The following is a 25,900-nucleotide window of genomic DNA, read 5'->3' on the forward strand; positions in this document are numbered from 1 at the left end:
TATTGTTTACGATTAAGACAGTGTTGGTGTTTGTGAATTGTGCACCACTGCCAAAGCCAGCGGCATCACCACATCATTTGTTTAATTAAAAATAATGATAATTTAAGTGAATTAAACAATGATGAATTGGGTAACCAACAAAGCAGGATTCTCGTGAAAGGTGTCTTGAAGCTCTGGATCAACAACAATAACAGTATTGTATATTTCTGTAACATATTAGAGTGATAAAGTACACCGTAATAATAATTTGCACCCCCACTCCGCTGCTGGATGAAGGCCTCCCCACATGGAGATTGTTTGACCCAATGATTGCTGTACGTTGACGAAGGGAGCCCAATACTGCACCACAAAAACCCTCTCTACTGATGTTAGCCGTGGTTGGTAATGAAACTCAATTACTCTACAAGTAAGTAGGGCCACAATTGAGCCTGCAACGTCCTGCATGTGGTTACAACCGTGGGCTCAACTTTGACCCAACCTTCCACGTTGACTGATAAAGCAGCTGCTGAAAAGTTAACAATGATTAAAACGTTTACAAGTACAGATCTTTGTCGCACGGGATACGCAGCTTTATAAGTAGCATACTATTTGATTTAAAATGCACCTACACAGCAAATAAATTGCACTGCTTTGGGCCAGATAACTCTAATCATACATACCTAAGACCATTTTAAACAGACTGATAAGCAATGTTGCAGATTAGCATAGTGCTGTGTGCAGTACAGGCGGCAAGAGATAAATCTAGGGCAGGAATACCTAACCTGTTTACAACACACCGCACAATGCGAGACTGTAATGATAGGGTATAGCCTCAATTTTATTATATTAACAAAGGGGGGACCGAGTAAACATGCAAACTCGGCCCAACGCCGCTGGTATGTTGTGAGAACCATTAAAATCGGCGATGTGCCACACTGCTTTGTGTTGACTGCACGCGTGCTTGCGTACGTAGGTTTGCTAGCGTGCATCACGAGTGTGTAGATCTTTAATACAGAGCTCGGTCACCCCACCCCCACGCACACAAACACACACAATAACTTGGGGGGTCTCCTCGTTGACGCCGTAAGGATTGAGCGGTCCTTCACCACTCCACGTGGCCACCCTGTTCGCGCCGCAGTGATGTCGAGCGACATCACGGGGCAGCAGTGATCGTGGTTAGCGCTGCGCTGCGAACCCGGCGGACAGAGTTCGATTCCCACTCACGGCCCAACATCGGTGACGAATGTGCCCAGCCTCCCCTAAGTCGACTCGGCCTCAAATGGGTACCTGGTGCGGTGCGTAAACATCGCCACTGGGGAGACAAAGGCGGCCGGGCGTGGTTGCTGGCCACCCACCCCCTCGCGTGCCGTGCCGGCCTTCATAGGTGCTCGCTAACAGCACTTGCCCCTACAGTCTAAGGCTACACGGGGGGTCGTTGTCTTTGTCACCATCATCGAGCAGAGAATGTCAGCTGTTGTTGTAGTAAAATAACCCTACATTGTGTACACACGACTCTGCATGTACCTGCCGCAAACATCGTGTGCATCGGCACAACACACGCACAGAGTACAGAACCTGCTGCAGTAATGTGCTCTTTTGGTTAACTGTTAAACATTAACAATCGACGCGCACATCTTGTTCAATGACAATAACGTGCATCCCCTTTCCAATCCACGACTGGCTGAATGCCATTTGACCATACTTCACCGCACCGGTCGATACAGGCCGTGGGTGAGCATCAAACTCGTGTTGTCAGATTCGTGTGTACGTTGAACTTCTTTCGCACCGTACGTAGCCAACCGTGCTAATCGCAGATGCGGGGAAGGACAACAAACAAAAAACACAAAAGTAGTTCTATAGAAATTCGTTTTAAATTTGAAAATTAATTTTACATTTAGGTTCTAGTGAGGGGTGTTGTGCACTTCGCCACAACTGTTTTAATTTGGCGGATGTTATGGGTGAAGTGTTTTTTAGACCATAAGATTATATTTAAAAAAACTCCAAGAGTCCTGTAACGTTTGCTTAATAGATCGACTGCGTTGCTGAAAAATGGATCCGCGTGGACACTGAAAGCTTAAGGTGACCGCCAATTCAGTAGCATCAAAACGCATCTCATTTAAGGCTAGAAAACTGGCTTCTTTTGTAGGTGTTTTTTTCTGGTTTAAATAAAAAAAAACCCCTCCTGAGTGACCAGCCCTATAAACATTGTTCTTTATATATTTACGTTCTCAAACATGGCCGACAGAAACCGCATTCCATATGGATGAAACTTCCTGCTTGCAAAGTTTTTGCTGAAAACTGAAGCGTCCAAGTGACACAAAGGACTTTGCAACTCCTCCTCCTCATCCTCCTCCTCCCACCAGCAACCACCACCACCCCCCATCACTCCGGAGCCACATTTCCATGTGAAAGGTCTTTTAGATTCAGGCCACCTGATGAGCTGTTAATGCACAAGTTACTCATTCGAATTTAAGTAGATTTCTAGGCTGTGTACCACACCCCACCACCCCTCTCTCAAACTTCACCCCCCTCCCCCCTCCATCTCTTCTTCATCTCTTCTCCGACTCCACCCTCCCCACTCTCGCTCTTCAGTTTGGTTTTTTTGTAAAATGGATGCCCCCACTCTTAGCACAGATCCAATTGTCACGCAACACACACACACAGAGGCACATAAACAACAACCCCCCCCCCCCCATCTTTTTACAAGATCCTGTTACCAAACCCAGGCACGTCTCGTTTGAAACCATCTCCATGGCTGCCGGTTAACTGTAATTGAGGAAAGGGCCGTATGCCCCCGGATCGCTTTCACGTGTGTATCGATGGCCCCATGAAGAAGGTTAGTCCATGTCCCACGTCCTTGGAGACCTTTCAGAGTTCACATTCATAAATCCTGCTCAACGTGTTATCACCCAATCCACAACGGCACCTAAAAACGAAGTTGAAAAGCTCACAAAGTGGATTCCGTGAGATTCCTCACAAAGATGAGGCTTTGGCGAGACAATTGTAAATGGCAGTCAATTTGTGCACGTGTATAAATGTGTTTCTGCGCGTGTAACAGATGGTGTTAGCCATAATTAGAGAACGAAACAGGAGGATTTATCCACAGATCTGTCTGTCGCCTGATGATGCTAGTTTTAATTACAGGCAAAACGTCGTACTCCGATTATAAATGTTGTGGATTTGCTCTCCAACACACCGGTGTGCTGTACTAGTGACGAATTGGCCACGTTCTGTTTACGTGACAAACCTTACTAGTTGGCTGTGTCGGGTGGTGGCGGGTTTAACGACACATTTATATTTACGCGATCTAACCCCAAACAAACGTATGGATGTTATTGGTCGCGAAAGCCTACGTGTAAAAAATATGTTGCTTACACTTAGTACCCCATTTGTACTCAAATTGTTCTTGCTAAGAGACTCTCACTTTAAATTAAACTGATATTCTGTAACGATTACAACAATCTTGACTTAAAGCTGTTGTGACTGCAGGAATTCATATTCTTGGGTCTTTCGGTTGAACCTATCTACGTGACTTTCCCTAAAGACAACAAGAATAGAATTACAACAATGCACAGAGTGGTGGTCAGCATCTCTTGTGACGCCGAATTGACCACTAACATTGTTTTTCTCCAGATTTGAAGCTTTCGTGACTGCAAGGATTCATATTCTTAGGGTTTTTTTCGGTAAAGTCACGTAGGTAAAAAATTAAAATTAATAAAAGTAAAAATTTTATTTTTATTTTACTTTTATTAATTTAAATTTTTTACCTAAGTGACTTTACCGAAAAAACCTAAGAATTTTGTTTTTCTCCTTTGAAAATTAATTTCAGTTCTACACAAAACCTTGCTTAAAAAAAACTTTTAGAGAATTAAATCTGGGGGGGGGGGGGGTGTCACAGTGGACCAATCCACTGCTCGATTACAAACTGCAGCATCAGTCCTGGGAGGTTGGCTGACCACACACGAAGTGCTGTACTGCAAACCACGCGGGGTCATTACGGTTTGTTTATGGGAAGGAGGTCGTTCATCACCGGTTCCGTAGATCATTCGCCACGAAATAAAAAATGTCCTTTGCCAGGAATCGAACTCGGGGTGGGGGGGGGGGCCTGATTCATCAGGCGGTGCGGTCTAACCACTGCAGCACATTATACACAAGATATAAAACATCACACACGCGCGCCTGGCCATCTTCTAAGCCAAGTTAAAGAGAACATAATAATCACGGTAAACTTCCACGACTCTTACTTTATATGTTAAAGTTGGCTTTCATTTAACAGCCTTATTTTTCGAAGATCAAAAGCTTACTGTAAAAATCTTCACCAAAAGTGTTGAATTCGCTGAGCCTTAAGCCAATTGTCATGTTTAACTTGGCCCCAAGCTCCCTCACACACACACACACACCTGTGTTTGGAGCCGTTATTTAACGCGTTTATTTTCTCGTAACTTTTTTGTAACAAGATATACAAACAATGTTCATATCCCGCGTGCTCACACGTGGACACTGAAGACGCGCAATACAAAACGGTGTGTGTGTGTACACACACACCGTTCTGCGTTGTGCACAACACACCGATGTTTAGTTGATCAATAATACGGTGTAGTGTAAATGTACGCATGGTTTGTGTATGTTAATAATTTAAATGTAGTATGGGAGTAAAAAGGGAATAATTCGAAACGTTGCTATTAGTTGGTTACAAATATTTGGACAGGAAATTATTAAATGCAGACCATCCCTTTAAACGTAAAAGATTAAGCCACTCCGATTGATATTTGCAAACTTATTACGGCATCGTAAATCGATAATATACACACAGTATGGTACTGTACGTACAGCACGTAGTTATTATACAAATTCAATTTTAGATACACAAAACATATAAATGGTGGTGATAAAACCGATTTAAATAAAATGCGAGCATTTTGTAATACACATTTGAAAGGGCAAGAAAATAAGAACATGAAAAAAGTTAATGTTTTGCAGGAAAACAATTCTGTTAATTCAGATCACACCATTGATGTGTTATAAAAGGGCAGGCGATCTTTCTTTGCGTATTTGTCTCTCCAGCAAACATTAAAAAATAAGTTCCTATTCTGGAAAAAGGTATTCGGTTATCTATTCAAACACACCGTGCATGGATATGTAATGTTCGTTTAAAAAAAAAGTGGTTTAAACAATTTAAGTTAAGTGCCGATTATATAAATTTAATTTTAAAAACGGAAAAAAAAACACGTCAGCATACTTTTCGATTTAAAGCTTTCGTGACTGCAAGGATTCATCAAATAAAATAATAAAAATATTGTATTATGTTTTATTTTTATTATTTTATTACTTCCCTTCTACGTGACTTTACCGAAAGAACCAAGAAGACGTTAGCATACGTTAGTTGGTACGGATTTTTAAAAAAGAAAACGTACATCTCATTAAGACCACACCCTTCTTAAATGCAGATTAAACCACACGTTTAATGATTTACAACGTAATAATCTTAAGTGATTATCTCACGAATGCATCAAGGGGATTACTCAGAATTTTTCACGGTATTCAGGTTCCCACAGACGTCTACGCACTCCGAATAAGCATCAACTCGCATGTACCGAATTAAGACACACGCAATGAACAAAAGGACGAGTTACATTACACGTCAATACATCGATGTAAATGTCACTGCTAACCAACTCGGCTTAACCTTGTCAAAAAACTAGCGGAGGTTGTACATCAAGCGATGGCATTTCCAGGCTTCTTATAACGATCATTTTGCACGAACAAAGCCATCAAACAAAGACGGTCTCACCGCACCGCGCGCTTTCAGATGCGCTTCTGCGGTCGTCTGGAACGTTCTTCCTTGCGATATTAGAAAGCCACCGAAGCGATGCACCTCTAAATAATATAGGTTGAAAACTCATTTTTTTAGAACTGCTTTGTGTTTATTTCTAGATTTGAAGCTTTCGTGACTGCAAGGATTCGCTCATATTTTTTTGATAAAGTCACGTAGGTAAAAAATGAAATTAAAATTAATATTTTATTTTATTTGTATTAATTTTAATTTCACTTTGTGTTTAGTTCGTCGTCCTTCCCCCCCTCCCACACCTCCGATTACCACGATTGGCTATGTACGGCGTGGAAGAAGTTCATAGAACTGGTGACGCAAGAGACTGATGATCTTGGGGCAATGTCACCCTCAGACGATGCACATACAAGAGCAGACAAGCGCAGTCGAGCTGTGATTCATGAACAGATTTATTTCACTGCATTTCCCCTCACTGCATCTTTCAACAAACCAGGCACATGTGTTTTTTTTTTTCCAGACGCTATGAACAACGGCACTTCAAGAATGTCTCCCGGACCTGTTACGAATACAGAAATGCATTTTTCGATCAGAATTATGATGAGAAAATCCACCCCCTTGCCACAAACTTCTCGTTGTCCAAAAATAGCCGCCCCCTTAAGTCGTAACTTATCTAAATATGCCCCCCGTACCCAAAACATCACTTCACGAACCGTATAAAAAGATGTCAACATTTTTTTTAAACAATACAAAAACAAACCTGATTTTATTTGACATTCCAGTTCTCCTCCTACGTACATTCAGTAAATACATTGAGGTATTGGTTGATAAATATTACAGTACTTTTTTCCCCCTTTTAAAAAACGTTGGAAAAATATTGCCACTGAAGTAGTAAACCAGCTATAATTAATACTTAGTTCAAGAGAGGATGTTTTATACTTCCAGAAATCGTAGCATGTCATTGTTTCACAAAGGCCTCCTGAATAACCATCGAGACTAAGGCAGACCAGGCCAGAAATATTTTAATTAGTTAACAAAAGCTGTAAAATGTGTTTTATACGACTGATTATCAACAAAAAACAACTTTAACCAAACAAAGATTCAAGCATATATATTTACAAGGCACTGAGGTAGAGCGAGTAGTATGTTCATCAGTAGCAAAGAAGGCACTCGGTTGTAAACTAAATGTATCAAATATTTCACAATCACTTCACTCTCATTGTGGGTTTCTAAATGTGACATCAAGCACTTTACGGGGTTAAAAAAAACTAAAAACTTTTTTTTGGTATTCCGTTAACACGACCTGTTATACATGAAAAGTGAAAACACGACAAAGTGAACAATGTGGTACCCACCTACATTCCACTTTTCAACAGATTCACAAAAAGCCACTTAATTTACTCCATCATCCATTAGCTTATCCTGAGTGAATATATATTTTTAAATACAGTTTGCAATAGGCGAGGCTCCCCCCCCCCCCCATCGTCACAACCACCCCACCCTATGCCTGAAAAGTAACTTCACTAAAAAACAAGTCTACGATAAACGCAGTAATAAATAAAACAGCTCGCAGCTTAACGCTGCCACCTTCTACGTCTATGCATCAACAATAACGTAAAGAGGGGGGGGGGGGGGTAAAAAACATTCGATTTTTTTTTCATATTGATATATAAAAATGGTCACGAGAGCTTATTTTGTTGTGTAAATGTACGCGTAAATCACTAACCTGAAAAAAGAACTACCGTCTAAAAACATGTTTATTAAAACTGCCAAGTGTTGTTACGTCACCTCCGCGTGTAAACATATTACATTATATACAAGCCCACTACGTGCACAAATTGCCACAAAGTATGCAATGGTCACACACTCGTAGACATTTTGGTCCATTTGAAGAAATATATAGCAATGCTAATTATTTTAAGTTTACTTCACTCAGGTATTATCTTATACGGAAACAATTTGATGACTTTTTTTTTAATAACGGCATTGCCAAATTTTGTACAGTTCCTATAACATTGATTCTGGCACCACAAACGACTTGAAAAGTCAGCGGTTATAGGGATCTGAACTTACGTGCCGTACGGTTAAAATTGGGCGGCTGCAACCAATAAGGCCAATGCATAAAGCAACAGAAAAGCCAAATTCTATCGCTGTGGTCCGTCGTAAAACGTACAACTTTTCGGCGGACTTTCACAAATTCATTTTAAAAACACGTCAAAACATTTCACGGCCTTAAAATAATCATTTGTTCACTGTATTATGTCGTTAGGCCTTTTAAAACTTAGAAGTGGGACCTCTGGGCAAAACGGAATAATTCACCTCGCTTGCAAATATATAAAAGCTAATCAAAATAACACGACCGACCAGTGGTATTTTAGAAACGTAAACTTTAAACTTTTAGTTCTCACTCTTTTTTGTATTAATACGCTTTGTGCAGGCCCGCCACGTGCCCAAATAAAACAACATTGTCGCCGTTCAAATGTGATGATAGCATTCGCATCAATTCCCAACCTTTCAAACAATTCGGGGCATGCAGAAAACATTCCCTCGCCCGTTATTATTTTCTACTTATTTACTTACGCGTGTAGGCCAGTTCCATGGCGTAGAGGTTTAAGCAGCTGGAACATATGTTTAAAAAGATAATTCAATCATTTTTTTCACTTCTTCCACGTTTAGTGACAGACAATTCTTTTTTTTCGTTTGACGCGACTCTTCGTCAAGTGTAAAAAATACAAATGTACGACGTTATTACTTCAAGGCATACATCGATTGCTGGAAAAAATACTTTGTTTCAAAGAAATAAACTTGTCCTGGGTGCTGCGTTTTTAATGCAAGAGTCAAGAGATCTAACACGGGACGGCACCAGCCCAACTTTTAAGTCCAGGGCATCAAGTATCCAACGACTAATAACACGGTCGACGCGATGAGTCCACAGCTATGAACGTGACCCACCATGATCGCCGTTATCGATGAATGCACAGCCATCATCATCACCATCAACAATGAATTCACAGCCATCACCAGTTAATGTATCATTATCGCCGTTATCAATCAAGCCACAACTATCATCTTGATCATCATCGCCATCATGAACGAATCCACAGCCATGAACTACTATATCGTCATCACCACCATTATCGATGAACCCAACAGCTAATATCATCGCCATATCAAAACGGCACGAAGGGCACTAGGCCAGCTCCTTGTCGGCATCCATGAAGCGCGCGTATCGGTGCGCCGCTTCTCCCTCGCTCACCATCCGCTCCATCGCCGCTGCCTCCTCGTGCTCGTCTCCCTCGCCACCAACGCCTCCGCCAAATCTCGGCGGCGTGCCGGGCACAGCCACGTTCTGGATCACCGAAATCTCGTTCACCTTGGCACTACCGCTACTACCGCTGCTACTACTACCACAGCTGCTGCCACCACCAAGGCCAATGCCGACTCCACCACCTCCTCCACCACCAGCACTAGCACCTGCCACTCCTCCACCTCCCCCAACCGCCGGCACGGCTCCCACCATCGCCGATGACATGGGCAGAGAAGGCGGCAGTAGCGGCTGCGGCGGTGGCGGCGGCGGCGGCGGCAGCAGTGGCGGCGGCGGCACGGCCAACCCGTTGGCGAGCAGCGCCGCGTACTGGATCCAGAAATTCGGGTCGGACCCAGACCGGTGGCCTGACGCATGGGGCCCAGCGGAGAATACGTCGGGAGGGAAGTGGCCCAGGTGATGGGGAGGCGGCGGCGGAGGCGGCGGCGGCGGCGGCGGGTGCTTCACGACGATTGAACCGCCGCCACCGTCGGCGTTGCCGCTGCCGGCGACGCCGTCTTCCCCGGTCGCCGCGTTGGAGTCGGAGGCGTCGGACGACGACGGCGGTGGCACGGCGGAGTCGAGCATGCAAGGGTGCAGCTCCGCGGAGAGGCGGCGTCCGCGGCGCACGGGGACGCTGTTCCACATGTGCGTCGTCATGTGCACCTGACGGTGGTACAATGGGCAACGGGAGAACATCGGCAATTGCCTTATTAGGTGCCGAAAGCACATCACGTACATTTAAAACAAAAGGTCTCCTCCATATAGCCTTAACAGAGCTTAGGGCAAGTGCTGTTCGCAGCGAGCACTTAGAGAGCGGAAGGGAGGGGGGGGGCGGCAACCAAAATAACAAGAGACATTTTTTATCTTTCCGGAGCCGCAATGCATGGAAATACGAGACTGTCCTTACGAAGCGATAGTGTAGCGGTTAGCGTGCTGCACTATGAACCCGGCGACCAGTGACAATTATCTGAACCAGGCCTGGGCCTCCAAGGAAAAGGCTTGGACGCCTTCATCCAGCATTCGATAAATAAATGGTATGCGAGGAGGAAAACATGTTTAAAGGCTTGATCTTACTTTACCAAGATGTACCTTGACTTTACTAAGCTGAAAACCAACTAAAAAACACTGACATGAGAAAGCAACACTGTGTGGGCAGGGTATATATTTGTCCTTCATCTAATAAGATAAGAATGTGCCATTGTTAAATCAAAGCTTCCAAAAAACGTGCACACACATGGATTATTCAATGCCGTTTGTCCACGGAAGTATTTAAATTAGCAGGACGGAAGCAGAGGCCAAAAGCGTTTGCACATTTCCAATTTTTCGGACACTTTTGCATGTATTATGCAACTGTTGGGAAAGTTAAATCTATTTTTTTTATTCGCATTACAATTAGATGAGGGGGGGGGGGGGGAATCATCATTACTACCCTCATGTTACAGACAGACGTGAATTCCATGGTAGGATACCCAGAGAGACAGACAGACAACGCATTAAAGGCTTTCAGCCTAAATTGCAAAGCGCGGTAAAATAAATAATCGGCACCTTGAGGTTCCCCTTGGTGGTGAACGCCCGGCCACACACGGAACAGGCGTACGGCTTCTCGCCGGTGTGCGTGCGCGAGTGGATCTGCAGGGCGCTCGCCGACGAGTAATTCTTGCCGCACACCGGGCAGTTGTGCTGCTTGCTCGAGCGGCGGCTCGCGAACGGCGGCGTGGAGGACGACCGCGGCGACACGAGGCTCTGCAGGAAGCCTCGCGGCAGGCCCATCCCGAGGCCTAGGCCCAGCGCCTGGCCGGGCGAAGGCGATTCGCCCTCGGACGGCGGAGCGACGGACGGCGGCTCCTGCTTGAAGCCGTTGACGGCGTCGCCAGGAAGCGACAGGGCCCGAGCCACGAGGCCCGTGCCAGAGCCGACACTCTCTTCCAAGCTCTGGCCAAGAAATTCTGCCGAGTACCCCTTGCGGTGGGTCAGGATGTGCTGCTTGAGGTTGCTCTTGGTGGTGCAGCCACGGTTGCAGATGGGGCAGATGAACGGCCGCACCTTGGTGTGGCTCCTGTAGTGAATGTCAAGGGCGCTCTGGTATGGGAACCGCTTGCCGCAGATGTCGCAGGTGGTGGCCTTGCCCTTGCTCTGATCGTAGGGCGAGAACGAGCGAAAGGAGCCATTCTCCTGGCTCTGGTCCGCCATGCCATCGTTGCTCCCCTCCGCGTTGGACTCCGTCTTGATGGGGTTGAAGCCCTCGCCGAGGCCCACCAGGGCAAGCAGCTTCAGCCGGTGGTCGTTGGTGCTGCCGTTGGACAGGGAGGCAGCGCTGGACGGCGCAGGGCTGAAGTCCATGCGCGAGAACTCCCCATATTTGAAGCTCAGCGTGCCATCCTGGCTGGAGGCGTCGCCCTCGGTGATGCCGTTGAAGCTTTCCTGGCTGAAATTCAACAGGCCCGACTTGGGCTTCTTTCCGGTGGATGCGTCGGATGACACGGAGCCGGGCGGAGACGGCCCTTGGCTGAAGCTGGGCCCGGGTTCCGCAGCTCCCTCCGTGAAACTGGTGTCCCTCGCGTCGGCAAATTCCTCCTCGTCGTCGTCCGCATCGCGATTCTCGCCGTCGGCAGATCCCCCCTCGGCAGTTTCCATGTTGTCGCCGCTCAAGTAGCTCGCGGCCTCCTCCGCCGGTCTGTCCCGCTCGCCGGCGTAGCGATCGCCCGTTTCTTCCTCATCCTCCGCCGGAGCCGCCGCCGCCGCCGCCGCCGCCGCCACCACCACCCTCATCGTCTCGCCCGCTTCGGGGGAAGCCACTGCAGCGGCGTAGCCCGGGGCGGACGGCGGCCCCCCCTCGCTCTCGTTGCCGCTGCCGCCGATCTGCCCGCCCATGTGCATGCGGATGTGCTGCTGCAGCACCATGGCGTTGGTGAACTGCTTCTGGCAGATGGGGCACGAGTGGAGCGCGCGCACGGCCGGCTTGCCCCGGTGCACCGCGTAGTGCAGCACCAAGTTGGCCTTGGTGGTGTAGGCCCGGCCACACACCTTGCACTTGTGCGGCCGCTCGCCCGTGTGCGTGCGCATGTGCACCTTGAGCGCGCTCGGGCAGCTCAGCACGCGATGGCACACGCCGCACTGGTTGGGCACGGCGCCGACCCCCGCTCCGTCGTCACCGGGAGCGCCGGCGGAGCCACCGGGCAGGCCCCGCTCTTCGAGGCTCTGCACCAGCTGCTCCAGCTTGGACGTCTCCGAGCGCCGCCTGGGGTCCGGAAAGCCGCCACCGCCGCTGCCGTACGAGAAGTCGCTCCGCAGCCGCTCCTCGAAGTTGGCGCGACTCACGTGTGCCGAGGCCTCCGAGTTGCTCAGCGAGTTCATCTTGTTGTAGAACATGTAGTTGGTGGACGTCGCGAAGCTGACCGCCGTTTCGTCGTCGCGGCCGCCCTGGCCCATGCCCCGCTCGACCTTCACCGACGACAGCTTGTCACTGCCGCCGATGCCGCCGATGCCGAAGGCGCCATCGTCGCTCGGCTTAAGGGGAGGGTAGGCGATCTTGTCGTTCTCGCGGACCGCCGCCGACTCCTCGGCCGAGATGCTCATGCCGTAGGGAAGCCCCGACTTGGTCACGACGTTGTCCAAGTGCTCGGCCACGGGGTGCGGGTTCATGGGGATGTCGGGGTACTGCTCCTTGTGACGCTGGAAGTGCACCTTGAGGTTGCCACGCGTGGTGAAGCGGCTGCCGCAGATGTTGCACTTGAAGGGGCGCTCGCCTGTGTGCGAGCGCAGGTGGATCTGCAGGGCGCTGTCGCTGCCGAACACCTTCCCGCAGTAGCGGCATTTGTTTTTTATGAAGCTCACCGCCGCCATGGCCGCCGACGACGCCGCCGCCGCAGACACCTCCTCCCCGCCGGCCTTGCGTTCCGACAGGTGCCGGTTCCTACGGTGGCGACTGCCGTGGGACAGCGCCGGCTCGCCGTGCTGGCTCTGGAAGGGCACGACGCCGTGGGGCAGCCTCGTCAGAATGGGGTACACCAGGCCGGGGGACGAAGTGGTCATGGTTCCGAACGATGGAAGGATGCCCGGCGAGCTCATAGCACTCACGAGGCTGCCACCCTGAATGTAGTTGGTCGCCGCGGAGACGCTGGACGTGGCGACGTGGATCGGCTGCGGTCGTCCCAGCGGCGCCATCGTCGTAGTCATCTTCGCCGCGTGGTTGAGGCGCATTGGGATGGACGCGGCCGCAGCCGCGGCGGCCGCGGACGAAGCCGCCACCATGAGCGTCACCTGGCTCCGTATCTGCTCGATGAGGTGGAGCTGGTTCATCTGCTGCTGGTGCAGGGACACGAGCTGCTCCACGATGAATGGCAAGCTCGCTGCCGCGCCAGACATGGCCACCTTGCTACCGCCTGCTGCCGCCGCCTTCTCAGAGCGTCCCACCTCAAGCGCCTCGGACGAAGAGTATCCATTCACCTTCCCTTTGCCACCGCCGCCGCCACTCGACGACGACGTCACGGCGTGGCCTCCCACGGAGCCGCTGGAGTCTGCCCTGAAGCGCTTGCTGCCTTCAAGGGGCGGCGGCGAGTCGTCGGGGAAATGCGGAGCTTTGGTTTTGCCGTCGCCATTGGGGACGGCGACGGCGACGGCGACCGGGAATCCTTCCCGGAGGACTGCGATTCCGTTGCCCGGGCTCCCGTCGTCCGGCGGGACTTTGTCACTCTCCTCGACGATGAAAACAGCGGGGGCCTTGCCGCAGCTCTCCATGTGCTGGCCGAGGGCAGCCATTGTGGGGAACTGGCCGCAGCAGCTGTCGCAGACGTGTGCCCGCGGACTGCCCTTGTCGCTGGCGCCATCGCCGCCGCTCTGGTTCAGCGCCGAGGAGCAAGCTGTGGGGGACAAGAGACAGGGGGCGGGGGGGTGCAGAAGCGAGAGGCTCGTGAGCAAGCATGACCTCGTCGCAGCGGACGCCATAAAGATTCCCCGACCATACAACTGTTGGCGAAAAAGCACAATCTTACCTTTGTAAAAGTCTCATGCTGTTGGAGTATAGTTCAAAGAGCAAATATGCTAAATTATTATTCATGCAATATAATCAAATTCTTTATACATTCCTGAAAATTCATGTATGAATCGCCTACCGTTGGTGATTATGCATATGCTGTACTGTGTATGTAGATTGTATTACCAGTCTTGGTTATAAGCATTCAATAGTTTCTTAAAATTCCCAGATATTAAAATCACATCGAGGAAAATATACACTGTGCCCTCACTAAAATAACAGCAATTGTTGAGAAAACAACTTTTCATTTCAAAACCTCTACAGGCCAAGCACCAAAAATCACAAAAAAATTATAATCACATTACATATAGATACTGGTATTATTTACAGACATTGGCCAATCCACTGCTGGATGAGGTCCTGCCCATGCCTAGTTGTAGAGGAAGCACGATGCGGCCATCAAAACAGAGCCAGCAGTGTGGTTAAGTGGCACCGGGCTACATGAACCTGGCAATCGGGGTTCGATTCCAGGCCACGGGTAAATGCCGAGCGATGCTCCCACCGCCCCGAGTATCAGTTCAGATACGACTAAAACCGCAGTGACCAGGGTGGTGAAGTATGCTCAACAAGCTCAATGACCGACACGGCATAGGGGAGGCCTGCATCCAGAAAGTGGATTGACAAAGGGCTGGATACAAGAATGACACTGCAATCAACAAGGGGCAGGCCCCCAGGTGAAGTACCGTTACTGTCATAGCTTAACGAGAAGGTATCATATGTATACTGCATGCACAGGCCACCCGAGATGTTAACGCTCTCGCCTGGTACACAGGAGGTTGTGGGTTCGATCCCGACCCTGACGCCTGCTGTATATTTGACGTTTGCTTGTTCTCTCCGTGGTCGCGTAGATTTTTCTCCAGGTGCACCGGTTTTCTCCTCCGCATTTTAGAAACGTGCGTTTAGATTGCTTGGCTGCGATAAATGTCCACGTGATAAGCCACTTTGTTGAGCTATCATTTGTGACTATGTAAGCTCAGTTGGCCTAACCTGGTAAAGATGTAATTTCAAATTATTTAAAATGAAACTTATTGAAAATTTAGATCAAAATTAAAAGTGTATTCAATTCAACAAAGGCTACCATTGGAGTGTTTTTTTACCTTTTGACATAGGTCAGCGGTTACATCACCACGAGGGGTTACATTACGTTGGGGTATATTTAGTTAATCATACTTATTGAGAATGGTAAAAATATGCCATGACGAGATGCGATTAAGCGATGCAAATCGAACGAAAAGGCATTGTTGGGACACGTGAAGAGATCAACAGAACCAGAGGATCATAATATTGGAAAAACACGTAGATCAGAGAACGCAGACAAAGCCAAGACCCCCTTTATGATTAGTAAGAATTAAACACATCACACAGATACTGCTGCTGCATTTAGCAAAGCACCTACGAATTAGCACGGTTGGCTACGTACAGTGCAAAAGAAGTTCAACATACAATGGCTGCTGCTAGGTAACTCATCATATGCCTATTTACATTTTTTTATCAGAAAATAGTAAAAAAGAAATTATTCTCACCAGGCCCAAATGGTGTTACGTGCAGTCTCCTACCTTTATTAAAGATCTCACTCTTTGTGTGCTATCGATAAGGTCCAGTCATTCACAAAACGTCGCCGATTATGTATTTGACTATGCATTTTTTTTATTTTATGGCCAGTGTTATTAACGAGTATGGCAAGTTCCATTTTAGTTGTTTATTAAAGTAAGCAAGCTTCGGGCCAGAAACACCACGTGGCCAGCAGGGATGTACGTACGTTGAACTTCTTTCGCACCGTACTTAGCCAACCGTGCTAAAATCGGAGGAGCGGGGGGAAGGACAACACACGATGGCCGGTGGTCAGGATGGAGAGTGGAAGAATGGGAAGGAACGCATCCGTGAGCCAGGGACGACCCGCACGGAGAGAGCACGACCGTCCAAGATCATTCACATGGAGGGGCATCGCAAGAGCCCACGAGGATGGCGACGGCATGATGGGAAAGCCTCCTCCATCCAGCAGTGAAGCGAACATGGCCGCTGACGATGGCGGTAGGCAAGGACAATCGGCGTGACGATGACCACTTGTTGATGATAGATGACACCGTTGTTTCTACAAACTCGCCATTTAGAAGAAATGCACCCATAGCTTCAGCTAAAGACACGGGGTGGATCATTTAAAGCGTCAGAGATATACTGCAACTCCCTGCCCTAATCTCTCCCCCCCCCCCCACGCCTAGACCCCTTCACAAACCCACACTGAGACCAGCGCGGTGAAGTATGGTCAAATCGCTCGCAACGACCGACAGACACACGGCGTGGATCGCGCACTGCGCTACAAACCCGGAAAACTGGGTTCGACTCCTGGCCGCGGCCGTGGTGAAGAGGATTTACGAGCCCGACCATGGGCATCCCACTACGTGCCCCAACTGCCTTGCCCCGTACCGATCAGCCTTCATCCAGCAGCGGATTGCCTAAGGTCTGAAAATTATTGTTTGGTCTGAAAATTATTATTGTTTATGGATAATGGGTCGCGAGAGGCTACGTGTTAAACCGGTATTATTTGACTTTGGAACATCAACTTTTATTTGTTAGACTCTCTCGTGCTTCTTGGAGGCTTATTAAAACAAAAACTAAACGCTAGATCGGGATGGGTGGCGCTGCGTATTCTGTGAATGGGGTCGGCCGGGGAGGTGTGGGACCGGTTTTTCTACTTAAGATTTTGCATTCTATAGTTTTTTTTTATGAACAATGGGACTTGCCGCGTCAACAAATAAACAAAAGACAAAGACCCCCCCCCCCCCCCACCAGGCTTTGCATACGTTTGGGGCAAAGTGTTGCTAAGCGAGCACTTTTATGAAGGCCGGCACGGCACACGAGGTGGTATTATGGTGGCTAACACCACGCCCGGTCGCCTTCATCTCCCTAGTGGCGATGTTCACGCATCGCACACAGGTAATCATTTGACGCCGAGTCGACCTAGGGGAGGGGAGGGGGGAGTGCGGCTGCATCGCTTAATTACAAATCGTCAGCGGTGCTGGTGGCCGTGAGCGGGGAATCGAACTCGCCTCGCCGGGTTCGTAGCACGGCGCGCGAAACCGCTCCCGCACACAGCACGCGCACACAGCGCGCACACAGCACGCACACAGCGCGCACACAGCCCTCAAGTGCAGCAGCAGCAGCCCACCACCATGCTCATCTTCCTCTCGGGTGTCATTCCTGCAAGTACTTCACAGCCCCCCCCCCCCCCCCGTGTTCAACCCACGAATGCCTCATCCTCACCGCCCCCGCGTGGGAGACGTTTGAATCATACTTCGCCAAACGCTGCTCATTGTGGGTTGAAGTGGAGGGGGGGGGGAGAATCCGTGGTTGGGTCAGGTGCCAAGGGAGTGGGGTAAAGTATTACACAGCAGTCGCGTGCGATGCTGTTATTGATGTGACCATAAATGGCACATATCAATATGGGGGGGGGGGGGGGGTGAGCGGTTGCTGGCCACGAACACAAATTCTTTGAGTTCGATTCTCAGTCACGGCTAACATCAGTGGCGAGCAATATCTGAACCGGTCCCAAGCTTCCCTCTCCAATTCGCACCGAACAGCGCGCGACGGAGTAATACTGATTTACACCGCTATGAAGAAGGGCCATTACCCGAAACGTCGCCTGCTAACCAAATAAATGAGCAAAGTCGCCTTCACACACACACACTGTAATAATCCGTCTCGTCTCCACGTGAAAACACGGGACTGTACAAGTATGTCTTACTCGTGCCATCAGCCGCACCACACGCGACCTCCTGGGCGCGTGCATCGATATCGGCAGCGTCCTTTTCAGACTCAAAAGCAAAACTCTGGACCGGTTTTGACATTCAGCGTCTCATCAGCAGCAGCAGCAGCAGCAGAGGCAGGCTCGCTTGAATCGACGTCGGTGAACCTGCCCACCAGATGTTTACAGGCAGGGGAGGAACACTCCCGCGATCTGTGCGCTATGCGAGTCCCAGGATCGATACTACGCTTCAGGTCTTGTTATACGGAACTAAAGAATAAATCCATAGCCTCATCGCGCGCTTCTTCATTGTTTTTTGGCATTATACACAATGACGCGAATTATTACTTTGAGTAGTAATCGTGTTCAGTATAAATTTGCACATGGATTATGATTACACATATCGTATATTACATATCAATCAAAACCATTCCATCATTGAAGACAACGTAGGAGAGGCCACCAGTTGGGCACAGCAAGATCTTTCGCTGAAACGAGTTCGTATTAAAACAGGAGGAATAATCGTTAATGTATAATAATTGTATATGTACATAACATAAAACTTTCATGTAGTACAATGCATGGTTTCACGTTGAGCAGTTATGTTTTTCTTTTTAAGAGTACTCGAACACCATATCTGATTGAACGCTTCTTTAGAACTGTAGATATTTAACAGTGGTTGATATCAAATCTCCATCAATTGACTTTCGGTTGTGGGGGGGGGGGGGTTGATTGACCATACTTCACTACTCTGAATATTGTAAAGTTTGGAGGAAGAAGATTGGTTTCAGATATCATTCAGCATTGGTGATAGCCGTGTGGACGGGAGTCGAAATCGAATTCATAGCCAGCAGATATGCGCCACTGCCATCATCCCAACCTTACGATTATTATTTTGGATATTACGTTCAATATCTACAAAATTATAATGTGTACATCCCATTAAATCTGACAGGGTTTTAATGCTTAACATGTATGAAATCCAATATCGAAAACTCACGAGCTATAGTATACACATTTGACAAACGCGATGAAGTATGGTAAAAAGGAAAAGTTAAAGTATGCACACACTAGTTTAATGAGTTAACTATACCAAACCTTTCAATTTGTTAGAATATGAATACAAAGGTGTTATTGCACACTATGCTGTGTGTATATACACACACAACCATTGAACACCAACACGACTATGAATAAAAAAAACATTCCGCCGTCAATCCACTGCTGGATTGGAAAGCCTTCAAAATTCAATGCCGGTCCAAGGCATTTTTTGACCATACTTCACCACGCTGGTCAGCGTGGGTTTGGTGAAATGGGTCACCCCGGGGACCGGTTCAGATATTTTTTTTTTTAAAACCACTCGCCCAGTGATGACAAGCTGCGGACTGGGGCTTGATCTCGAGTCGCAGGTTTTCAGACGCGCAGTCCGCTACCCGCTGCCACACCACTGCGTCCTACCAGCACTGCAGAAACCCGACTAGTGTTGTTGTGCACATCCATTAGCGGGCCTCGCCCGCTTTCTGTCGGCTTCAGCGTCGCACTCGGCCAGAGGGAAATGACTCGGTTCACCGACGGTGTTTAGCACGCGGGCTTAGCAAATGTGGAACTTTTAAAGGGTCGAAATCCCCCGCCCCCCCCGCCCGCCCTATCAATCAACACTTCTCGTCGTCATTTTTGGGAGAGCCCAAATTCGTAAAGTTTTGCCCTTTCAGATGTAAGCATATAGACTCGACTATATCGAGGTACCAAATGTTTATATCCTTCCATCCCATCCGGTACACCATTGTAGCTTACATTACACGCAACCCATGTACTCACGATGTTCTCTTCTATACTGTATTAAATAACGAAGTAATGAATTATAGTCTTAAAAGTATGTACGTGCCGTTATGTACACGTTTGGACTGCAGTAAACACGGCACACGGTTAGCGTAGCTTATATTCCGACAGAGCGGATACACACAGATGTGTGTGGTTTATGCCTTTAGCTTTAAACGGATTTACCCTGCGAATGCGTCTCCCCATCTCATCGCATGAATAATTATCAAGGCGAGCAGGAGGGCGATCATGGTTAGTTGTATACTGTGTTTAGATGGGAGACTTGCCCTGGACATACCAGATCTAGCTTATAGATTCTGAACTGGGCAAGCGATAAACACCACGTCCTGAATATCCAGGCCCTATCAGGTGGTTTGGGTGGCGTCTCCCACATGGGTGGTGGGTTTTGACGCCGATAATCTTGTTCACAAATCGCGGACGAGTTGGCCAAACATTGCAATGCAGAACCCTCCTGAAAATTATTCTTGAAACTCGGTTAAGTCTTTCATAAATAACCAAAGTCGGGTATTATTATAGTATTTGGGTATTTCGGTAAAGTCACGGAGATAGGTTCAAAGAAAATAACAAATAAACTATCTCCGTGACTTTACCAAAAGACCCAAAGAATGAATCCCTGCAGTCACGAAAGCTTTAAGTCATGTATTATTATTTTTATACGATCGCTATTGTCTTTGTTAAAATGGACGCAACACAGCTGTACATTAGGGCACAATCTCGTTATACGATGACCCAGCGTAGCACGAGATCACAACATCGCACCCCAATATTAATTTTAAACCAACCCGTACCGACCAGCGTGGTGAAATATGGCCAAACGACCTCCGTGACCCCACCCCCCTCAACTCCTTCATCCCGAAGACGACTCCGACAACGGGGACTGTACCGTGTACTCTCCGCACGCAAGTCACCTGGACTAAACACCACCAGCTGAACAAGTCGGACACAGCGAGGAGTGACAGCACGCACGAGGCCAGTGGTGGGAATTCCACGTTCCTATGGCGGGAACCACACTACCTAAAAAATGGACACTCTGTCGCTGCTCGTGACGTTAATGGTGATGACCCACGTTGGGGTGGTTGTTACGGATTAGGATCCGTACCGTTACAATGACCGCGGCTACAGCAGCGTGCGCAGTGGGGGGCCCACGTGCTTGGACATCGGTAGGTAAGGTACCTGGGGGGGGCGAAGGGGGGGGGGGGTATCCCCCCCCCACACCCCCGCCACGCTGGTCAATAATATTTCATAATCTCGGGCCAACTTAGGAACAATAAAATTAACCACTCATAAGTGCTCTACGACGCATCACGCACTTTCGTGACACACGAATGACCCGCGTGGTGAAGTATGGTCGAATATTTCCGGTGGACACCGACAAGATGCGCGGTGAGTTGGGGGTGTTGGCCTTCAGTATTCAGTGGATTCAAGGATGGCTGTGAATTACGACGTCGCTTGCAATCCACCACGCCACGAGATCTGATGCTACATCCCGACTTTCATTTTTAACAGCAGCGAAATCACGCGCATCCCCCCCTGTTGGCAATCAACTGCTGGATGGGTCGTGGTAGCTTGCTTGGCCATACGTCACCACGCTGGTCAGTGTGGCGAATGGCTTAACAGACAACCACTGGAGTTTAATTTAAAAATACTTTAAAAAAACAAGCAAACCCCGTAAAGACAAAACTAAAATAATTCATCAAGTTATCCTGGCATTTGAATTTAGTTGGTGCGAAGCTACTGCCTTTATACATAATTTCACTCCGTTGCATGTGGTACGGAAAACTTGAGCTTCCACGAAACTCAATTAACACTTGAAAGAGCTCAAAGCACGGATATAGATGCATTCTTGGATTTTGTATTGCGAGACAAAGAGGAGGAACGCGTGGATTAGAGAAGGTGCCCAGATCTGGGACATCAATCGAACTGTTGAGCAAAGTTGAGTTGGCTTGAGCAGGAGGCCATGGTCTATAGAACGGTGATGGAGCGGCAGCCGGGGGGCAACGGAACGCGTCCAGGGTGACGTCCAGTGTGGAGATGGAGCGTGGGATCAGCGCGTGTGCAAGGTGGATTCTTGCGCTGTAGGTTTATCGAGAGGTGGCAGCTGCTTTGGAGGCATTCCTTCTTCCAGCAGTGGGTTGGACCATGGCTGATGTTGATGATCGTCTCAAATAGAAATCAAACCTCTACAGGAAGCGTAAACAAAAACACAAATCGCAACCGATGACCGACTGATTGTGGTTGCTGTTATTAACGCGCTGCGCCCTTCATATAGTTGAGTGCCAACGCCCGCTTTGTATATCATCGTAACCCCCCCCCCCCCCCCATGGGGTTGTAGGCCTGAAGCATCATCATCATCAGTCAGCCATGGTCTATTCACTGCTGGATGAAAGGCCTCCCTCCACCTCCTATCCCCACGCCGCCGTCGCCATCCATCTCGGCCCCGACGACGCGCGAACGGATTTCATGGCGACATCTCGGCATGGTCGTGAAGTCTCCCGAACTCGTCATCCCGGGACCCTTCGAGCGATGTATTGTGTCCAAGCCCACCGTTGTTATTTGGTTGTATCAACAGGCGATATGATTACGTGACCAAGTGGCCTGTGTTGTGTTCTACCCCCTCCCAGCTCCCCACGTGCTCCTCATTCTCTCTCTTGGCAATTCCAAAGCGCCTCAGTGGTCTACGCCTCTTTTTTTTACTCCACGCTTCCTCGCCTTTTGTTCCATTTTCTTTGTGACGAGTTGTCTCCATATTCTTGATGCATGTACATCGTTCATCAAAGCGGATAAATGCACGCGCGCACACGTACGGAACGGAACGTACGCCTGTTTTTGTAAGATATAGGATATAGTTCTAAAAGCAGTGTTTTTACCCAGGGATACAAACGGCAATCATCGTTTTAAACACCAAGTAAACTGTACAACATTTGGAATACACAGTCATATCTAAATGACACCGCATCTCAAGACGATTACAACACTGCAGTTAAGACGCGAACGTGCGTTCGCTACACGTGTTCAATTGTGTGGCGGAGCGGTGGCGCAGTGGTTAGCGCACTGCGCTCCCAAGAACCCGGGAGAACTGCGTTCGATTCCCCGACTGCGACGAACATCGGTGGCGAGGTGATACACGAACCGTTTCTGGGCCGCCTTTCAACGACAACAACAACATCATCCTGTAACGCACCGCTGCCACGCACGGTTCCGCTCGCTCTCGCAGAGAGAGGACGACGCAGAATGAGCGAGCAGGAACCACAGACGAGCGGGGAAAGCGATCCGCACACCCCCCTCCCCGCTCCCCTATTGACCAGCGTGGTGAAGTATGGCTTTAAACGACCTCCCTTCTCCCCAGCAGTGGATCGCCAATGGGCTGAACGTTACTCTGATTATTCAATTGTGTTTTATTGAATTATACCAAAACGTCTCGCAACACCCCGATCGGGCGGTCCCCATCGTTAACAAGGTCGAAGTTGCATGCCGAGTGAGTGGTGAAGTTTCTCGAGAAGGTCCTCGTCATGCGCGCACACTCGCATGCGGCTGTTGGATAGCACGTGGAATCACCGCTGTTACTGCAGTGTTGCTATGCATCGTGTGCGCGCATTAATCGCGTGCACGCATATACGTGTATGGTAGCTATGAAATTATTGATGTAACGGTGAACGCGTGTGTTTGTGTGCGATAGCGCGAGTATTTACGTTCGCGTGCTCAAATCTATTCACGAACGAACATACCCACATGCAACTACATTATTCGATCATAGACATTCAACTCCGCGCATCCAAATCACGTGGCTGTGCAACAAAGATAGAGCGAGACTTCACAGTAAGAACCAAGCATGCAACATTACACAAGTATTACTCTCGTTAAACATACGAACATCTCCCAAGTAAGAGTATGCAACTTCGCACGGTGTTCATCCGTGCGGGAAATGTATCCGTGGCCGGGAATCGAACTCGGGTTTCATAACGCAGGCGGCGAATAATCACGGGGGGGGGGGGAGGAGGTTAGGGGGGGGACAGGTTCGTAGCCGTCGATGGCTGTGCGAACAAGCGGTGGAAGGGGGGGGGGGGCAGGCACTGCTACGCAACTTTGTACGCACTCTAGCAGTGTAACTATGGATGCAGCAATGCGTCCCTTTAAACACAAACACACGACACAGACGGATGGGCCCTGCGGGACGATGTCCCGAACGGAGCGCGCGGCTCTTCCACAAGCCGGAACCGTTCGGCCGACAACCCCGATGGATGGAGACGGAACGATGAAAGTCAACTCGCGTTGCGGGCGCTCGCGGTTGGATTATTTGTCATTATCATTCAACAAAAAAAACATCGTCACAGGAACGTGGAGAGATGGCGGCGGCTCGGAGAGGCCTTCATCCAGCAGTGGATTGGACCGTGGCAGACGGGAGGGTGATACGGGGTCCCGTAACAAACAAACAAAAAGTGAGCCATGAGCGCGATGAAAAGTTCGAGGAGACGGTGGGGGGGGGGGGAAGAGGAAGCGGAGGGACATCTCGCGAACGCACTCACCGCTCTCCGAAGAGTCGGGTCCGCCTTCACCGCTCTCGCCGAAGTGCTGCTGAGGCTTCGTCTGTTTCCGCCGAGACATTTCGTCAGCCTGGTGTCCCGCAGACACCGGCTCTCCCCCCCCTCCCCTCTCTCTATCTTTCAACAACCACCAGCACCACCACCACAACCACCACCAGCAGTAGCAGCAAGCAATAGCCCGACCCCTCTAGTAAGCCGCTGATCAGCTCGCTAGCGGCGGCAGCAGCAGCCGGTAACAGCGACGCACAACAAAAAGCGATCTTCACAGCAACTGTTTTGTAGTTCTTGCTCCACGTTTCTCTTGTTCCCCCCCAAACAGCGAGTCGGAGTAGGAGGAGGGGGGGGGGGTATACAAAACAGCCCACGACGACTACACCTACAACCCCTTGAGAAAACACAAGAGGCTCTTGCCAATGGGCGCTCGCAAAAACGAGCTGTCCGAGTGAGCCACGCACATTCTACCGCGTGCATGCGATGATCTCGCAACGGTGGTGGTGGTGATGATGATGATGGTCGTGGTGGCTGTAATGATGATGCATGCTTTACCTAGCGCTCCGATTGGACACGTTATACCCCCCACCCCCTCCCCAGATTATGCGAGTTATTCGATCTTAAACAATTAGCGCGTCCGTTTTGTGTGTGTGTGTAGCGAGAGCGCGCGCGCGCGGTGGGAGTTGGTAAGGGGTGGCTCGGGTTGTGGATTGGGTAGATGGGTGGCTTGGCTTGATGGGGTGGGGTTGGGTGGGTGAGTGGTGATGGGTGGTATGGGTGGGGATGGCGAAGGGTGGGGATGGTGAAGGGCGGTGAGAGGGAGGGGGGGTCCCTCTCACGCACAGACACAGAAAGAGAATTCGGGGGCGGGTGGAAGAAATACTTGCATGAATCAGCGGAGGGAATGATGTGGATGGGTGCGGTGAGCGGAATGGGGGAAGGGGATGTTGAGGAGGGAGGGGGTATGGGGGTTGTGAGTGCAAGAGGAGGAGAGAGAGAGAGGGGGTGAAGGTAGTGGGTATATAGCTTGCACTACTCAATAGGGAACAAAAATCTGTGCAGAATTTGAGGTCACCGTGAGGGGTGCACCGGGTCACGGTTTAAACGGAGGCTGGAATATGATTAAGCGCACGAGTAATGAAGCTGCTGCATCTCGTTATGAATTCACACACACATACACACACTCACCCACCTCGTTACGTACACTCCCGTGCATTGTGCGATCGTGTTCACAGGAAGCACTGGTTGGCAATTCGGCAGTGGATTATTGGATCTATCTGTGCGGAGCTTTACGCGCGCGCTCGCGTGTGCGCGTCATCTCCGGTTGAAGGAAACCCGGATTACCCCAATAAGGATGCTTATTAAAAATATACATTTAAACCTATGTAAATATAGATGGGGGTTGTTATCCTGTGTAAAAAACAACAGTGGTAATAATAGCGTGGAATATTGTGCCATAAAAGATCGATAGTGGCTCTCTAGTGCTCCCTCTAGTGGTTAAGCATCCGCCAGCAGCGGCGTGCCCAGGAATTGCAGGGCTGCCCTTTTAACTGTCGCCAATTAGATGTTCATAACTGCTTAGCATGATGGCCCATCAGCTTAATTGCATTAAACGTTGTAAATGCGAACACGTGGTTGTCATTAAACCCATAGCGTATGACGGGTAGGGGGATTGCCATTAATC

The 25,900-nt window shown here is 49.2% G+C and overlaps 1 protein-coding gene across 1 annotated transcript; it reads right to left on the minus strand.

Moving 5' to 3' along the window:
* Positions 1-6,263: 6,263 nt before the first annotated feature.
* Positions 6,264-24,796, minus strand: LOC133355964 (sal-like protein 3). The gene is made up of 3 exons (XM_061573424.1): positions 24,208-24,796; positions 10,617-13,930; positions 6,264-9,734 (listed from the first exon to the last, which is right to left on the minus strand). Exons 1-3 carry the CDS (start codon positions 24,284-24,286, stop codon positions 8,955-8,957), a joined length of 4,173 nt encoding a protein of 1,390 aa, XP_061429408.1. The 5' UTR covers positions 24,287-24,796; the 3' UTR covers positions 6,264-8,954.
* Positions 24,797-25,900: the final 1,104 nt, after the last annotated feature.

This window comes from Lethenteron reissneri, chromosome 52 (genome assembly GCF_015708825.2).
Source record: "Lethenteron reissneri isolate LAM-NWPU_2019-01 chromosome 52, ASM1570882v1, whole genome shotgun sequence".
Taxonomy (NCBI): domain Eukaryota; kingdom Metazoa; phylum Chordata; class Hyperoartia; order Petromyzontiformes; family Petromyzontidae; genus Lethenteron; species Lethenteron reissneri.

Bases quoted from the DNA above. Each gene is read 5' to 3' on its own strand.
- LOC133355964 (XM_061573424.1), bottom strand. From the start codon at position 24,286: ATGTCTCGGCGGAAACAGACGAAGCCTCAGCAGCACTTCGGCGAGAGC. The intron at 13,931-24,207 runs GTGAGTGCGTTC...TGTCCCCCACAG, and splicing joins ACCCGACTCTTCGGAGAGCG to CTTGCTCCTCGGCGCTGAAC. The intron at 9,735-10,616 runs GTGCCGATTATT...TACCACCGTCAG, and splicing joins CCACCAAGGGGAACCTCAAG to GTGCACATGACGACGCACAT.